This window comes from Xenopus laevis, chromosome 7L (genome assembly GCF_017654675.1).
Source record: "Xenopus laevis strain J_2021 chromosome 7L, Xenopus_laevis_v10.1, whole genome shotgun sequence".
Taxonomy (NCBI): Eukaryota; Metazoa; Chordata; class Amphibia; order Anura; family Pipidae; genus Xenopus; species Xenopus laevis.
In genome coordinates, this window is record NC_054383.1 from 88,701,337 (window position 1) to 88,716,731 (window position 15,395).

The 15,395-nt window shown below is 38.0% G+C and overlaps 1 protein-coding gene across 12 annotated transcripts in view; it reads right to left on the reverse strand.

Annotated features, from left to right (window-relative positions):
- Window positions 1-586: 586 nt before the first annotated feature.
- Window positions 587-15,395, reverse strand: part of ncam1.L (neural cell adhesion molecule 1 L homeolog) — a 147,427-nt gene continuing 132,618 nt past the window's right edge. For 6 of the 12 annotated variants that reach the window (XM_018224336.2, XM_041568392.1, XM_041568393.1 and 3 more), the window contains 4 exons: window positions 12,048-12,255; window positions 10,636-10,752; window positions 7,180-7,929; window positions 587-3,568 (listed from right to left, as the gene is read on the reverse strand). In XM_018224336.2, coding sequence (XP_018079825.1) covers window positions 3,448-3,568; window positions 7,180-7,929; window positions 10,636-10,752; window positions 12,048-12,255 — 1,196 coding nt within the window. In that variant the 3' untranslated portion in view covers window positions 587-3,447. 12 annotated transcript variants of the gene reach the window in all.

The following is a 15,395-nucleotide window of genomic DNA, read 5'->3' on the forward strand; positions in this document are numbered from 1 at the left end:
GTGATTTTACTGATTCATTGATGCACAAACCCAAACGATCTAAAAAAAATGCACCCATTTCCTTGCAGCCTCAGCTATTCTTTTATATTATATACCTTCATCTTCTCTTTTCATTTATCTAATAGAAATACTACTAGGGTGATTATATAGTAGTTTCCTTGGTTTATTGTTTTCCCTTGCTTCTTAGGTGGCGTTACTGACTCATCCTGCAGGTTCCCGTGCAAACATCTTCCTTGGCTCCCCCAAAATTTTAATGAAGGTCTGTTTGGCACATATTTTGATAAGGATCTATATGAGGCCCTAAATACGCACAAGCCCTTCAGAAACTGCTGGGTCTGCCATTGCAATTTTTATGCCAGTGTTGAATATATAGCTTACCACATGCACAAAGTGGGTACAGAACTTGCTGAAGAAAGCCACATTATACTGCAAGTACACTACTCCTTGTAACCATTTACATCTGATCTACCACCACCAAAGAAAGAAATATAGCTGCTCCCACTCATATACAGTATACCTCTGCAGACAATAAGCTATGATCTTATACGTATGTTTATGTATAAGGAGAAATTATTAGTCGGTTAACTTCATTTACAAAAAAATGTGTATATTTCATTTCAGGAGGCAGATATTTTTACACAGAAGTTTCAAAGCTTGCTTTATGAATTTATGAAGACGTTTCAAAGCTTGCTAGAGCCTTGCAAGATGGAGGGATATTGGAAACCACTTCTGTACCTAATCAAATAACAAAGCAAAAAAAATAAACTCACTTCTACATGAAGCCCAAGCGAAGAAAGTAACAAATGGAACATAATATCAACTTCATTAAAGAGGTGCAAATTATTTAGCATGGAGCAACCCAAAAATGTGCTGAATAGCAGACCATTGTCCATCAAAATGTACAATAAATAAGATAGAAGACCAGAAACAGCCGATAAATGTTGGGGGATTTATTTCAGTCTCAAATGGATGATTCCCTGATTAGATACCTGAATCCAGGTTAAATGCAGAGGGTGTTCAACTGTATTAAGCTACACGTCTGTAATCTGACAGTATCATAGGAACTTAATCAGGATCAAACAAGTGTCACCTTCCACTTTTCCCTCAAAACATCTCACAGCAAATCATGCATGCCAATAATAAAGTACATTTTTACATATATATATACCATGTCTAGTAATTATAAGACAAAAAAGTTACACAAGCCCTCCTGAAAAACAAGACAAAAATAAGCAAACAAAATTACAAAAAGGGGGAAAAAATTACCAAAAAAACGGAATAATAAAAAAAGTAATAAAATGTACATGTCAATAATACTAAATCAAAGAAATAGCTGCAATATTCAATGTCATTTGGCAATCTAAAATGTAAAATGCACAGACCCATTGGTTATTTTCTTGCTGGTTGTGGGTAGGACATGTTTGCCTGGCACAGTTACTGTGTATGTAGTTGCAGTATGTGTTAATAAATGGTGTTAGAGCCAAACAAGTGGTAGTGTATAACAGGAGGGAGAATTGCCTGTAATGAACTGACATGCCAGAAAAGGAACGGATGCCATATTGCCTTAACTGTGACACTTGTTTCTGGTGCCTAAAAAGGTTACAGGGTACAGAAGGGTACTTGTTACATGTGATCAAAATTAAAAAATAACTACGTTTTTACTGTGGATATTATAAACTGGAGGTAGGAAAACAAAGTGCGATTGGTTCTTACATGTGAAGGCGTCGAGTACAAACACAATTACTACACTAACCTAATGCTGAGTATCTTTCCTAAAGAGCGCCGGTTAAATGTGGTTCTATGAAATATAAACTGTTATGCCAGTTTCTACGAAACACACAAGGTATCATTTGCAAAGGTTCTTGAGAATTTGGCAAATATGGTCTTTTACTCCGAGGTGAATAAAGTTGACGTTGTACTGGATTTACAGAAATTGAGATGTTTTTAGTTACTCTACACCAGTTTTGACAAACACTCCACGATAATGAATCTAGAGTTTGAATCTTCTCTGACATCAATTCTAGCTGATAAACAACCCCACTCCTGCTACATAACTATGTATTCTTCATTTATAATCCCAGTCTTGTGGCCATGAATATCATTCAAAATAGGAAATGCTTTTTCTCATGGTAGGTTAATATCCTTAGGCACATGGTACACCAATGGTTTTCTCTACTGCCATATTTCCCCAGCAGAGAAAAACTGCCTGGGCTTCCTACATTTAATATGAATGGTACTGCTGGCAGGTATCAGCCTTTTTTTCCTTTACACTTTTTAACAAAAAAATATATAGAGCTAATTATACAGTGATGATGTGTGAATGTTCTCATAATCTATGAATTCTGAGTTTATATTACTGCATAAAAAAAGAAAGAGAAAAACATTCGGAGGAGGTGGAGCATATGGTAGGACACACAAATGACTCGCAAGGGAGTTCCACAAGTTCTGAGATGAATGAATAGTGCAATTGTAAATCATAATATTGTGAACTGGAATGATTCAGGTACCCATACAAACACAAGAATGTGAACAGAATTCAAAGTGGCTGCTTCTAGTTCTGCACTGAAATCTGCCTCTGTGTTGTTATTTAAAAGCATAATTAGTCTTTTATCTGTCTTCCACGCATTTATGTTAAAGGTTTAACATCAATTCTGTGCAATACAATGCTTAGAAAGCCCCAGTTTTTAAAATCTTAGTGCATACATGCATTTTGTGTGGAGGATTTCTTCCTTCCTTACACATCAGTGCTCCATACCACAGTAAAAATCAAATAATTGGGGACAAGTCATTTCAAATGGTAAAGCCCATAAATGTATCGTTCTTTAAAAGGTTTACTTCAATCTCTTTACTAGACATGGAGCATCTGCTCTTTAACAGTTACATTTAAAGAAGAGAAATGCATCTGGAGACAAGGAACTGCAGGCTAGTCGTATAACCCACCATCACCCAAACTTTCAAGACAAATACAACAACGAATAACTTTTTTGTCTTTCTCGTAATTTTTATTTACCTACTAAGTGGATGCACTTGAAGAAGATGTTTTAAATACAAACACTTCCTCTGCGTATGTAGCATATGAATATGTTGTAACACCGGTTCAATGTAATGTTTTCGACCTGGCTTCATGATGGTAAATATTCGCTAAAGAATGCAGTGGTGCATAGTTGCCCTTCTGATAGCGCTGCATGGGGCTTTATTGATCTAACTTCCCCCTTTTGTTTTATTTAATGCATTAGCACAATAGATGAACCCTTTCTACAATCTCACAAAAACAAAATGGTTTTCATAAAAAAATAAAATAATAACAACAAAGGCCAAGATTGAGAGGAATGATGAAGTGTGTGTACCTCATTCTGTAAATGGCTAGCATGAGGCTCTTCAGACATATTTTTTTAGTATGCACTGACCATTCCCCAATAACACCCACCCCCTAACTCTAAGGACAAATCATGCTTTGCTCTCATTCACATTTGTTTGAGTGGCTTCGTTGGGGACTGTTTTGACTTCTGCTGGGGTGCTCTTGACATCTGTTTCCTCTGGCTTAGAGTTTTCTTCTACTTGGGTCTTCCTGTAAACAAACAAGCGATAAAGAAGATAAGAACAAATATGGAATGAAGAAAAAAAAAAACCATGGCTTTATTAAATGCTATGGTCTTGTGCAATGATGTACCTGCATAGATGAAACGGGCAATTTACATTAAAACAAAAATCCTAGTTGTTGGGGCCAGTGGCTCACTTGCAAATCAACCGATGAGTAATGGCTTATTTTGCATACATGCATTCTAATATTTATACAGTCAACCTCTAACGAGATATGCTATAGATTTATTTAAGGGTCTGCAATTTCGCCAAAAGTTAGGCTAGTGTCACATGGAAGCTGAAATCAGTCTGCTGAAATACTGTGCACAGGCTGAAAACCAGCCCCTATGTGGGCAGTAGCCTCCTCTTCTGTTTGCATAAAGGACTGTTATGCTGGCTCAAGACACTTAGCTGACTCAAGACTTCGCATTTTCGGTTGGAAATAAAATGACTGTGGCGCCGGCGCAAACACAACCTTCCTTTATGCAAACAGAAGGAGGCTCCTGCCCACATTGGGGCTGGTTTTCGGCCTGCATATTTCAGCCCCTGTGTGGTACCAGCTTAAATGCTGATGCAAACTTTGAAAACAATGATTTATTAAGTATTCATTGCAGTGCCACTTTTTACCTCTTTCACTCAAGATCTTTAAAGGGGATGTAAAGGCAAAAGAAAATAAAATCCCATTTTTACTTTTTTTAATGAAAAATAAATCTATCTCAGTTTTTATAATAAACCTGACTTGTATCATACGGTATGTTCCAGATATGGAAAGCCTGTGACATAGGAATGGCCAGCTATTCCCTGTGTGAGTTAGTGTAGCTCAGATACATATCAGTGCATAATTATCAATACCAACATTTTTTTTTACAGTGCAGATTATTGCATATTAAAGGGGACATAAACCACATTAGAATTGCTCCACTAGGCTATATCTCCCAGTATTCTCAAGCATGTTATTAAGTGAATATATAGATCAGCCATACAGACAGATCCTTAAATCCTTCTGCATGTCCTCTACAGTCAGTATTTGATACAGAAGAATCATCTAATAAAAATTCTGTTTAGCTCATTCACATTGGACTGTCCCATGTTGGCTGCACTATATCTGCCAGAAACAAACTTGCAGAGAAATTCTTATAGGAGAATTTGATTGGATCTGCAATGGAGTTTGGGATGTCTACTTTTTAGAGCTAGGGGGCCAGTTTTACATTCTCTTTAAAAATACTTTTTGGACGCTAGTTCTAGTTTGGAATCTAATGCTATTAGTATTGCCAATATAAAAACAATACACCATATACTGACATGAACTTGCTAAAAGTCATGTCATTCTTGGGTTGAATTCTTTCTAAATGACTCAGTTTTTATGCGTTCAGCCGCAGGGGAGCACAGGAATAGACACATTCAGTTTTTGTCAATGGGGCTGTACTCACACAGGCGCATGTAGGCATCGAACGCGGGAAAAATGCAGCATGTTGTGTCTCAACCTGTGTTCGGGCGCCTACATGCGCCTGTGTGAGTACAGCCCCATTGAAAAAAACTGAATGCGTCTACTCCTGTGCTCCCCTGCGGCTGAACGCATAAAAACGGAACGCAGGGGAGCGCAGCTTCAAACGCTCGTCTATTCTAGGCTATTTAGAGGGAAAAAACAACTACTATTTAACCCTTTGCCAGCGACATAAGGGTTATATCACACTATGGGAAAAAAACTTAAAGGGGTTGTTCACGTTCCAAACACTTTTTCAATTCAGTTGTTTTTAGATTGTTCCCTAGAAATAAAGACTTTTTCCAATTACTTTCCATTATTTATTTTTTACTGTTTTTCCAAAATCTAAGTTTAAAGCTGAACGTTCCTGTCTCTGGTGTTTGAGTCGGGCAGATCAGTAATTCAGGTGCAGACTCTAAACTGTTACAATTTTGCAACATTTAGTTGATCCATTTCTAAGCAGCATTTCTGGAGTATTAGCAACTATTGTATCAATTCTAACAGCTGCCTGTAATGAAACCCAGTGGATCTGCTCAGCAGGGACAAAGATAAGAAATGTATCAACTAAATGTATCCATTTAGAACAGTTTACAGGGTCGGCGACCCCCCCTCCCAGAGCTGCTTCAAAGGTGAAAAATTACACTTCAATATTTTAAAAGCGGTCAAAATAGAAAGTCATTGGAAAAAGTCATTATTTCTGGTGGTCTAAAACAACTAGTTGTGAACCACCCCTTTAACCTTAGCCTGGACGTTTTAGCAACAAGAATGTTAAGGGAGAACTACTGTGAAAACAAAACCTGATATAAGTTTTCTTTTATGGAAATAAGAATGGTTCTAAATATAATTGATTACAGATTCTAATTATTTCAAAATAATCAAAATACACTTTAGTATCCTTCTGAGAAAACCTTTCACTCTAATTTATCACTGGTAGTGTGAGTGCTTCCTTTGTCTAGAGGATATATTACAGCTGGGTTTCCAAATAACTGACTCTGAGCCAAAGTTGCATGAAGAGAAGGCTGAGCTCCATGGGCGTTTTTCATTGGATCTGCAGGCGTCAAGATATAATTAGACTGAATGAAAAGTCGCAGGTAAAAACTACATTACATCCGATGTGACACTATTGTCGGATGTGAACGCAGAAAGCAGCATCTTCATCAAACAGTCTGACCGTGTAGTTTTTACCTGCAACTTTTCGTTCATCCAATTATATCTTGACGAGTGCAACTCCATCCGACTTGTCGCCGAGCGCCGTTCCGATGAAAAACACCTGAGAACTCGGCCCAGAGACATATTGCGGGGAGGGAATATGGAGGAGAACCTTGATTGTTTTCACAAATGGTATACAATAATGAACTTCTTATAGAAGAAAAACTTTCTAAATATATTAATTTGTGGTTTTTATGATTGTTTACACTTAAAATGTAATTTCTGTTACTTGAAATGTTACTTAAAACACACAAAGATAAATAAAATAGAACAGTATAAGTAGTTGAAATATAATATACACCACACTTCACAATTTTTTATACATACACTACTTTTGATAATAGTGATTACGAACATCTTTTCTAAATATTAGCATAATATATTTCATGTGTTCTAACCTATTTGTAAATTAAAGTAATTCTGATGCACTCTAGGCTGATAATAGTGGAAATGCACTAAACTTGGGCTGCTGTGTCCACCGCACTAAATAAAAAAATTTTGGACGCCCATTGACTTCAATGAGTTTCGTGAATTTTTTGGCACAGATTCGGCCTGAACTTTCTGTAGTACAGTAAAGTCTGACTGGGCAAATCATGGTTATTCTAGCCCTGCCACCACACTTTTTGAATATGAAAAAGATACAATGTGGAATGAATTATTTCTAGATGTACTGTGCAGCAAATGGACATGCAGCAATAACAGATGAGCAGTTACTGGGAATACCAGAATAATCCAGGGATAGAAGGATGAAGCATAAATCAAATGAATAAGGCATATGTACTTAAAAAACTGATTTTTGGTTAGTAGACAAACAATAAACAAAAATAAAAGACAACCACAAATTAGAAGACACACCAAGTCATGACAACATAATAATACAACCAAGAAAAGATTAAGACAGGCCATACTCGGTCTTTGCGGAATCAGGCGGTACAGTGGTGTCTGCAGTGGAAGAAACCAGCTCAGAAGCTTTCCCACTAGCCACAGCGGCAGGAGTAGCAGTTCCAAGAGCTGCAAAAACATCCTTTGCAAGGTCAATTTCTGGAGTCTTGAAGGTCCCCCCATCAATTTGAAAGTCCTCACCCTGGAGGGGTTTTGTGTTGCTGAGGGAAGCTGACTCATCCTTGGTTGGCTCTGTTGGACTTTTCACAGTACTGGGCTGTGCTGATTCTTTTTCTGGGCTTTTGGTACCTGATTGTTCCTGCTTTACCTGCTTTGGCTCAGGAGTAGGTGGGGGGCTAGTGGTATTTGCTGGAACTGTGGTGACAGGTTTGATGATGGCTTTGGGAGGCTCAGCTGCACTAGCAGGAACACTGGGATTCAGTGCCCCAGCTTGGTTAGCTACAGCTTTAGATGGATTGTTAGTAGGTGTGTCACTAAGATCCACAAGAGGGGCGACTTTTGGGGAAGAAGTTGGTGGAGGTGAAGAGGCAGTAGGTACCTCTGCTTTGGAAGGAGTAGCCTGTACAGACTGCACTGTGTTAGAATCAGGAGCAGTAGATGGTGGAGGGGCAGTGCTAGAAGTTAAAGTGGTGGTCTCACTGGTGGGGCTATTTTGCGCAGTAGCAAAGGTTTCTGTAATAGTATCAGAGTTAGTTGTGACGGTGGTGACAGAAGGTAGCATGTCCTCAACAGTAGCTGTAGTATCAGCTGGGTGCCTGCGAGATGCACAGGAGCAGAGAGAGAAAGAACAGACAATGAAGAAAACAGAAAGGCAAGGAAGTACAAAGTAGACATGCTTCTAACAGGAATGAACATTGTTATACATCAAAGGGTACTAGGTACTAGAAAGCTGATTACTCGTTGAGACACATAAACATATGTTATTATTATACTGTAAATTGCAAGCATGAAAGGAAAGCATGTTATTTTTTTGTTAGTACCACAATAAATTCTACAGATATATAACAGGTAAAATCAACAGCTCTACAAAGGAAGATTAGATGAGAGCTATTCACTTGTAACGAACTGTGCTTCTACAGTCTTCAATATCCATGCCCCCAGTCCTGTTCTCTCTATATCAATGTCATTTGCATTTTTTCTTAATATTAGCAGTGTTGATAATGCTATTTTAGCGGGTTACTTTACCTATATAAGAACTATAAACCCCCTCTACCAGTTTAGCAGTAACATTGCATTCCTTGTGACTTCAACTACTGTAGGATGCACCAAATGCAGGATTCAGTCAAGTACCATAACTTTTTGAAATACAGTTTAACCTCAATTTTACAGCCTCTGATTTTAGATTTTGCCTTATTTTACATGACATGTACACGTCCCACCAGTATGTAACAAGTAATACATTTTCCTGGTTTTACATTTTTTTCCCCAGATTTTACCCACTGTTTCTGGTCCCCTTGAAAAACTTAAAATGGGGGTTCTACTGTATTTAGATTTGACAAATCCAAACTAATTCCAGTTAGTCAAGTAGGCAACAGGTTTAAACACTATCACTCGACACTCTCAGCCACTGCTGTGCTCTAGAAAAAAAGGGAAGTGCTTACCCCTAATGTCTACTGCCACCAAAGACTAAAGCCTGTAGGATCCCTCGGGGAAATTGACAAATGAATACAGCCTGGAAAGGCCCTCTCAATAAAATGTAATTCAGACTGGAGAGCTGGTGTAGTAAGCCTTTGGAGAGTGGTGATTTGACGTGTTTAAAAAAAACCCCACACAAAAGGATCATTGAAAACTCTGTGGGTTTTTCTGCAGCTATTCTTACTGCAAGTTCACCCTATTTGGCCACAATGCTGGCATCACCACATCCTTTATCTAACAGAACCATAACTAAAAGGGAGCTGCAACATCTGTTCCTCCAAAGTTAGTGCTCTGTCTGGTTAAGGATCTTGGAGAAAGGACTGGGCTGTAGTAAAGTGTTGTAAAGGACCTTTTAAATTAAGTGCGGTGAAAATGCAGGACAACTACAGAAGAGTGAAGAAATGGCTAATGTTGATTAGTTGTTCCTGTTTGTCTCTTTTTCTTGTTTCTCTTGTTTTTTTTTTTTATCAAGGTAACAGAAGTATATTAGGGGAACCTCCAGCACTTGAACCTCCAGGTCTGATGCTTTCTACAAAATCACCTGGCACTCTATGCAGATAGCAGCAGCATCAGTAGGGGGAACAGCACTGTCCTTACTACCTGTTTTATGGGCTCCATCTCCTAATGCTCCCTAATGTGTATGTGTAAATGACACACAAGTTATGGAAGGGGGGGGGTAATCCACAGGGCAGGTTGCAGGCCTGTGGAAGGGGGTTTTATATAATAAACTCCCCCTGTGCTATCTAATAACTGAAGTACTTTAAACACACCAAGCAAGCTTTTTTGCTTAGAACTAAAACAGGATGACTGATTTTTTCCCAGTTTTTGATTGTTCTCACTTAAGAAAAAAACCAAAACAAAGCCTAAAAGGGTGACTAAGTATAAAGTAATGGGATATATTGCAGCAAATGGATTATTAATGAGGCAGTGACATAATGTGGGGTTGCAAGAACTGTGAATGGCAAATGATACACAACTTGCTTGCTTTCTGTATGATGTAACACTTCTGCAGAGTGAAGAATGGGGATTATTCTCATCAGTTACAATCACGCTGCCTGATTCATAGAAATGATATAAATACAACCATTGTATTTTTTGCCCTGATATTAGGTAGTGTCCTATACCTATACACTAAGGGGCCAATTCATTAACTTCGAGTGAAGGATTCGTAGTTAAAAAACTTTGAATTTCGAAGTGTTTTTTGGGCTACTTCGACCATTGAATGGGCTACTTCGACCTTCGACTACGACTTTGAATCGAATGATTCGAACTAAAAATCGTTCGACTATTCGAACATTCGATAGTCGAAGTACTGTCTCTTTAAGGAAAAACTTCGACCCCCTAGTTCGCCACCTAAAAGCTACCGAACCCAATGTTAGCCTATGGGGAAGGTCCCCATAGGCTTGGCTAAGTTTTTTTGGTCGAAGGATAATCCTTCGATCGTTGGATTAAAATCCTTCGAATCGTTTGATTCAAAGGATTTAATCGTTCGATCACAGTTTTTGCGCAAAATCCTTCGACTTCGATATTCGAAGTCTAAGGATTTTCATTCCCAGTCGAATATCGAGGGTTAATTAACCCTCGATATTCGACCCTTGATGCATCTGCTCCTAAGTGTAATTTATAAGTTAATGCAGTAATAACTGCCACTCGGAAAGGAGGCGATACCAGCGAACAGACATAGATTCCAATGTTTAGTTAAATATTTTCATAACACCAATTCTATTAAAATAAAATCCATCCTTCTTTTAGGATAACATGTCTCACGTTCATTGTTAAAATGACTTGTGTAAGACGGTCCTGATACAAAGAAGAGTGAAACCTACTCAGGTTCTGTTAATGGAGTGGTCTCGTTGGGCTCAATCTGATTGCTTCCGTCATGGTTTGGGGTTCTCTCTTCTTCTGTTCGCACCTCTACAATGGGCTCTTTAGACTCGTCTTTTCTGTAGAAAAAAGATATGCATGTATTTCAAGAATGTTTGACGTTTGCTACATATATTCAAAGATATTTTTCAGAAAAGTCACAGCTTAAATATATATATATATATATATATATATATATATATATATATATATATATATATATATATATATATATATATATATATATATATATATATATATTAAAACATACAAAGATGAGCCGCACTCACAGGACTTAAAAAATAATAAGTAATTGTTTATTGCAGATTGATGGCTAACATTTTAGCCTACTCTATGGCCTTTCTCAAAGTGAGGATAGGGTAATAAGTAAGTAGGGTAGGCCGAAACTTCAGCCATCAATCTGCAATAAACAATTACTTATTATTTTTAAGTCCCGTGAGTGCGGCTCATCTTTGGATATTTTGGACAATTTACTGACTCTGCACCCAGGCACACTAATTTTTGTTTTCGAGAGTGCCGGCATCATTGTGTATTGGTATATATATATATATATATATATATATATATATATATATATTTTCAGTTTTTGCTCTATACATCCTGAACCTGCATGTAGGAAAACTGCGACAGGTCTCTGTGCTCAAAAATGAATCCCAGAGACCACATGAATACAGCACTGCCTTAGAAGTTTTATAGTTTCAAATATGCATGTAAAGGTGGTTCACATTTTAGTTAACCTTTAGTATTCCTAGCAACTTTGCAATTGTTTTTCATTATTAATTTTTTTTATAGTTTTTGAGTTATTTGACTTCCTCTTCTGCCTTTTTCCAGCTTTCAAGTGGGGGTCAGTGACCCCAGCAGCCAAAAAACTATTGATTTGTGAGGCTACAATTTTATTGTTATTCTTTTTAGTACTTATCTTTCTATACAGACCTCACCTATTCATATTCCAATCCCTTGTTCAAACCACCGCCTGGTCACTAGAGTAAATAAGACCCTAGCAGCACCATATCTGATGAATTACCTAACTGGAGAGCTCGGCTGGAGAGCTGAACTGGTAGTTGAGCTACAGTATATAATGTTTGGATGATTTAGTATGGATTTGGTGTATCCTTAGTGATTATTGCACTACCATGTTTATGGTTTAATTGACAAATTGATTAATACAGAAGACAGAATGTTCTGCCTATAAATAAATGTTGGTCATTCCTAAAACATTACTTCTTAGGAGCCTTAATATAAATAGGCTTTATAAGTTCTTGTCCATAGGTTTGTAAAATTTCCCAGGGACTATGATGAGTAAACCTGCCATAACACTGCTTGCAAGAGGGTTGTTAAAAAAGCAATTGCTTACGAAAATGCTGCCTTCCCCTCCTCGATGTCTTTGCCTTTGGCACCAGGTCCGGCTTTCCCACAGAAGTTAACAGCAATGCACATAAGCAGGCCACACTTGTTCAGGAAGAAGCAGGTCACATCCACAACCACCAGTAGAAGAACAAAAGTAACAATAAGTATGCCAACGATAGCTCCTGTTCCCAAACCAGTGCTGGCACTTGTGGTGGCTTTAAAAGTAAATGGGGATATGGTTAGTTCCAAGCAGTGACAAAAGGCAAAAACACAAAACAGACAGATTATTCAAAAGACTTATTAGGGGTCATTTACAAAGACAACAGAGTGCAAAGTGGCCCTGCTCTTTTCTGAATTGCTGCAGGTCTCTCCAAAATGAAGTGCACAGAACAGAACGTGCTGCGTCCCAACCTGCGTTCGGCACTTACGTGCTTCTCTGTGAGTACAGCACCATTGAAAAGAATTCAGTGCATCTACTCCTGCGCTCCGCTGCGGCTAAACGCATGAAACCAGAACGCAGGGGAGCGCGGCTAAAAATGCTCGTCTATAAGAGCCCTAAATGGTTGGGGTTGCATTTCATTGAAAGCATGAAAAGTGTCTGGGGACCACAGGTAAATGTAAGAGGGCCAGTGTGGCAACCAAACACCACTTTAACATGTCTTTGCTAGAGCATTACTTTACACTATGCAGACCACAAATCACTATTATCAGATGCTGCAGAGTTATTATATTATTAATTCAGGTCTTCAAAATGAATGTTATGGATTTTTTCTAGTTAAAATGTTAAATTTGCCAACCCTCAATAAAGAAGGAAAGCTGATGTGTAACCATGCATCAGAACGAATCACTAATACGCCATGCGGCATGCATTTGTTATGGTATGGTGTTAAGGATCTAACCAAAAACTATAAAAACCTCACGTTTCAGGGATAATTAGCAATTTGTTAAGGTGTGTAGAACAGTGAAACACCAAAATGTAACATGCATCGGGGGAGATGTATGCAATCTTTTAGGAGTTCCCCCTAAAGCGCCTTGTAGGTTATTTCCTATATAATCGGACTTGTAATTCAGATTAGTAGAGCATCATTTATTAATTCATTTTAATTTCTAATACATTTGTTTCATGTAACCTGATCTTCTGAGTGATGCTTCCAAAGTCTACAGGCAATTGCCCCAGCCTTAAGTGGTGAAGCCAGTGAGCATAATATACCGTTTCAATGCTACAGTTGTTTCTATTTTATTCTCTGTTCTTTGTTTTGTTCCATGTGGCAGGTCTTCTATAAATTATACATACAATATTATATACCAAAAAATCTAACTTATGTGTAGTTGTCATTTGATGATTTACTAGTTGCCATTTAATCATTTTACTTAATGTTTTTCTAGATATACAGTGCTTAACTATCACATTTTTGAGATGCCGAAACATTCAAATACCTCACTTCAATCTGTGGGGCGTTTTACTATGTGCAAATGTCTGTGAAAATATTTGTGGTGATGGAGTCAATAGGAAGGTGATATTACATTGCAGAGTTTTTAGCGTTGCAATAGCATATACATTGCCCTACACTGTAAGAAAACATCCTTTCCACTATGCCACAACTGTTTGTTCAGGGGAATAATTTGTACCCTCCAGATATCTGTTCTCCAAGTTGCTTTGGCAAGAAATTCTCCAAATCAGGTTGACCAAACCATCTTTTCAATTCGACATTAATTATGCACTTAAGAAAGCAGCTGACTCTCCAGAGTGCAAAGAAGAGGCAGATGTGGAAGGCAAAAAAAAAAAAAAAAAGTTTGCCACAGGCTAAACCACCATATTATACAAGCCAAAAATAATTTGCTCATTTTGGCTGTCTGTATACTGACTGTATATTTTTTCACACTTTATCAAAGGGGCATGGTTGGAACCAGGGTTTGAATGAGCCGGCCCAGACCCGCTCCCTGACGAATCTTCTTGCAGCAACCTCCCTTTATTGGGCAGGTTGTGGCAAATACAAAGCACACGTGTATGTGCATTGCAGCGGGGGGTGCGGCTCTGCGTTGAACCCGGCAGAGGACCTGGAGGGGGGCCCTGCGACAGCAGCACGGTCCCCCAGTCTGATCATGGTTAGAACACAGAATGCCTCATCTCTTTAAATATGTAGCTACAGTGTCACAGTGTTAAAAGGTTCCAATACAGCCTTGTATAACTGAAATGTGTTTCAAACCCCGGAATTTTTTAAAGATTAAACATTTAAGTATTATAATTAGTTAAAATATTTGTATTCATTAATGATAATTTCATAACAAACTCCTGTTTACAAATATGCATCTTATTATCTGGATAAAGGGGCTTTCTTTCATTCCCACCACATTCATAGATGTTTTTAGTACTGTATGGTCTCTTTATAGTTCTTGGAATTAGTATGGAAAAAAATAATTCTCCTACCACTTCAATTTTGTTTTTGAAACAACTCTTTCCACACATGGTTATTTGCAGATTGAAATGTTTTTTTTTAGTAGAAATATAAAAAGAACTGACTTTAAATGGCCCAGTGAAATGGGCCAAAGCAGCCAATTAGTACTTTACGCAGATCATTCTAGCGCAGTTAAAATAATGTAAGCAAACATATGGTTCCTGTGTGTTACTATCCGCAAGGCTGGTAGGGTAAACGGCAATGTGGAATGTCAAATGAAGGCGTGTTTGTTTCTGTACGGATAATAGCATGTTTCCATGGTAATGGGATTCACTGTGGAGTGGAATTCCATTATACAGATGTTACAAGTAAAAATATTGCTCACAATAGTCTGGAATAAGTGCACATTTGCGGTGATAAACTCATGTTTCTCAGATATTGTAAATTACATCTCATTACATCAGTGTTTCTTTAATGTTACAACACGGTTAGCAGTGACTGTCCTAGAGCCTGTATCAACAGAACAGCCTACAATCTGAACATATTAGGGCTGATTTCATTGTCATTGCATGTTTATGGAATGTGGGGAAGTCCAAGCTAACATAGCAACAGTTCCTTGTCAGAATACAACCCTTGACAAGTGTGTGCAGTTTTATCATATTAACGTGTACTTTAGTCTCCTAGGAGTCATTTCTTATGGGAATGCATCATGACAATCACATTTACTAAATCTCTGCTAGGGTGCTAAATACATAACTTACCATAGTCCTCTGGAATCATAACATATGAATGAGCAGGAGCATTATTTAGTAACTAACGTGTAAGTGATCAGATTTGCCATAACCTGTAGCTGCCAATTCCATAGCTTCTAACATTGGCCATAGCTAACTACAGCTTTCCAGTGAGAATCACCACTTAAAGGCTGTGCACTTGTGCGCGTACAGATGAATTTTGAGGCC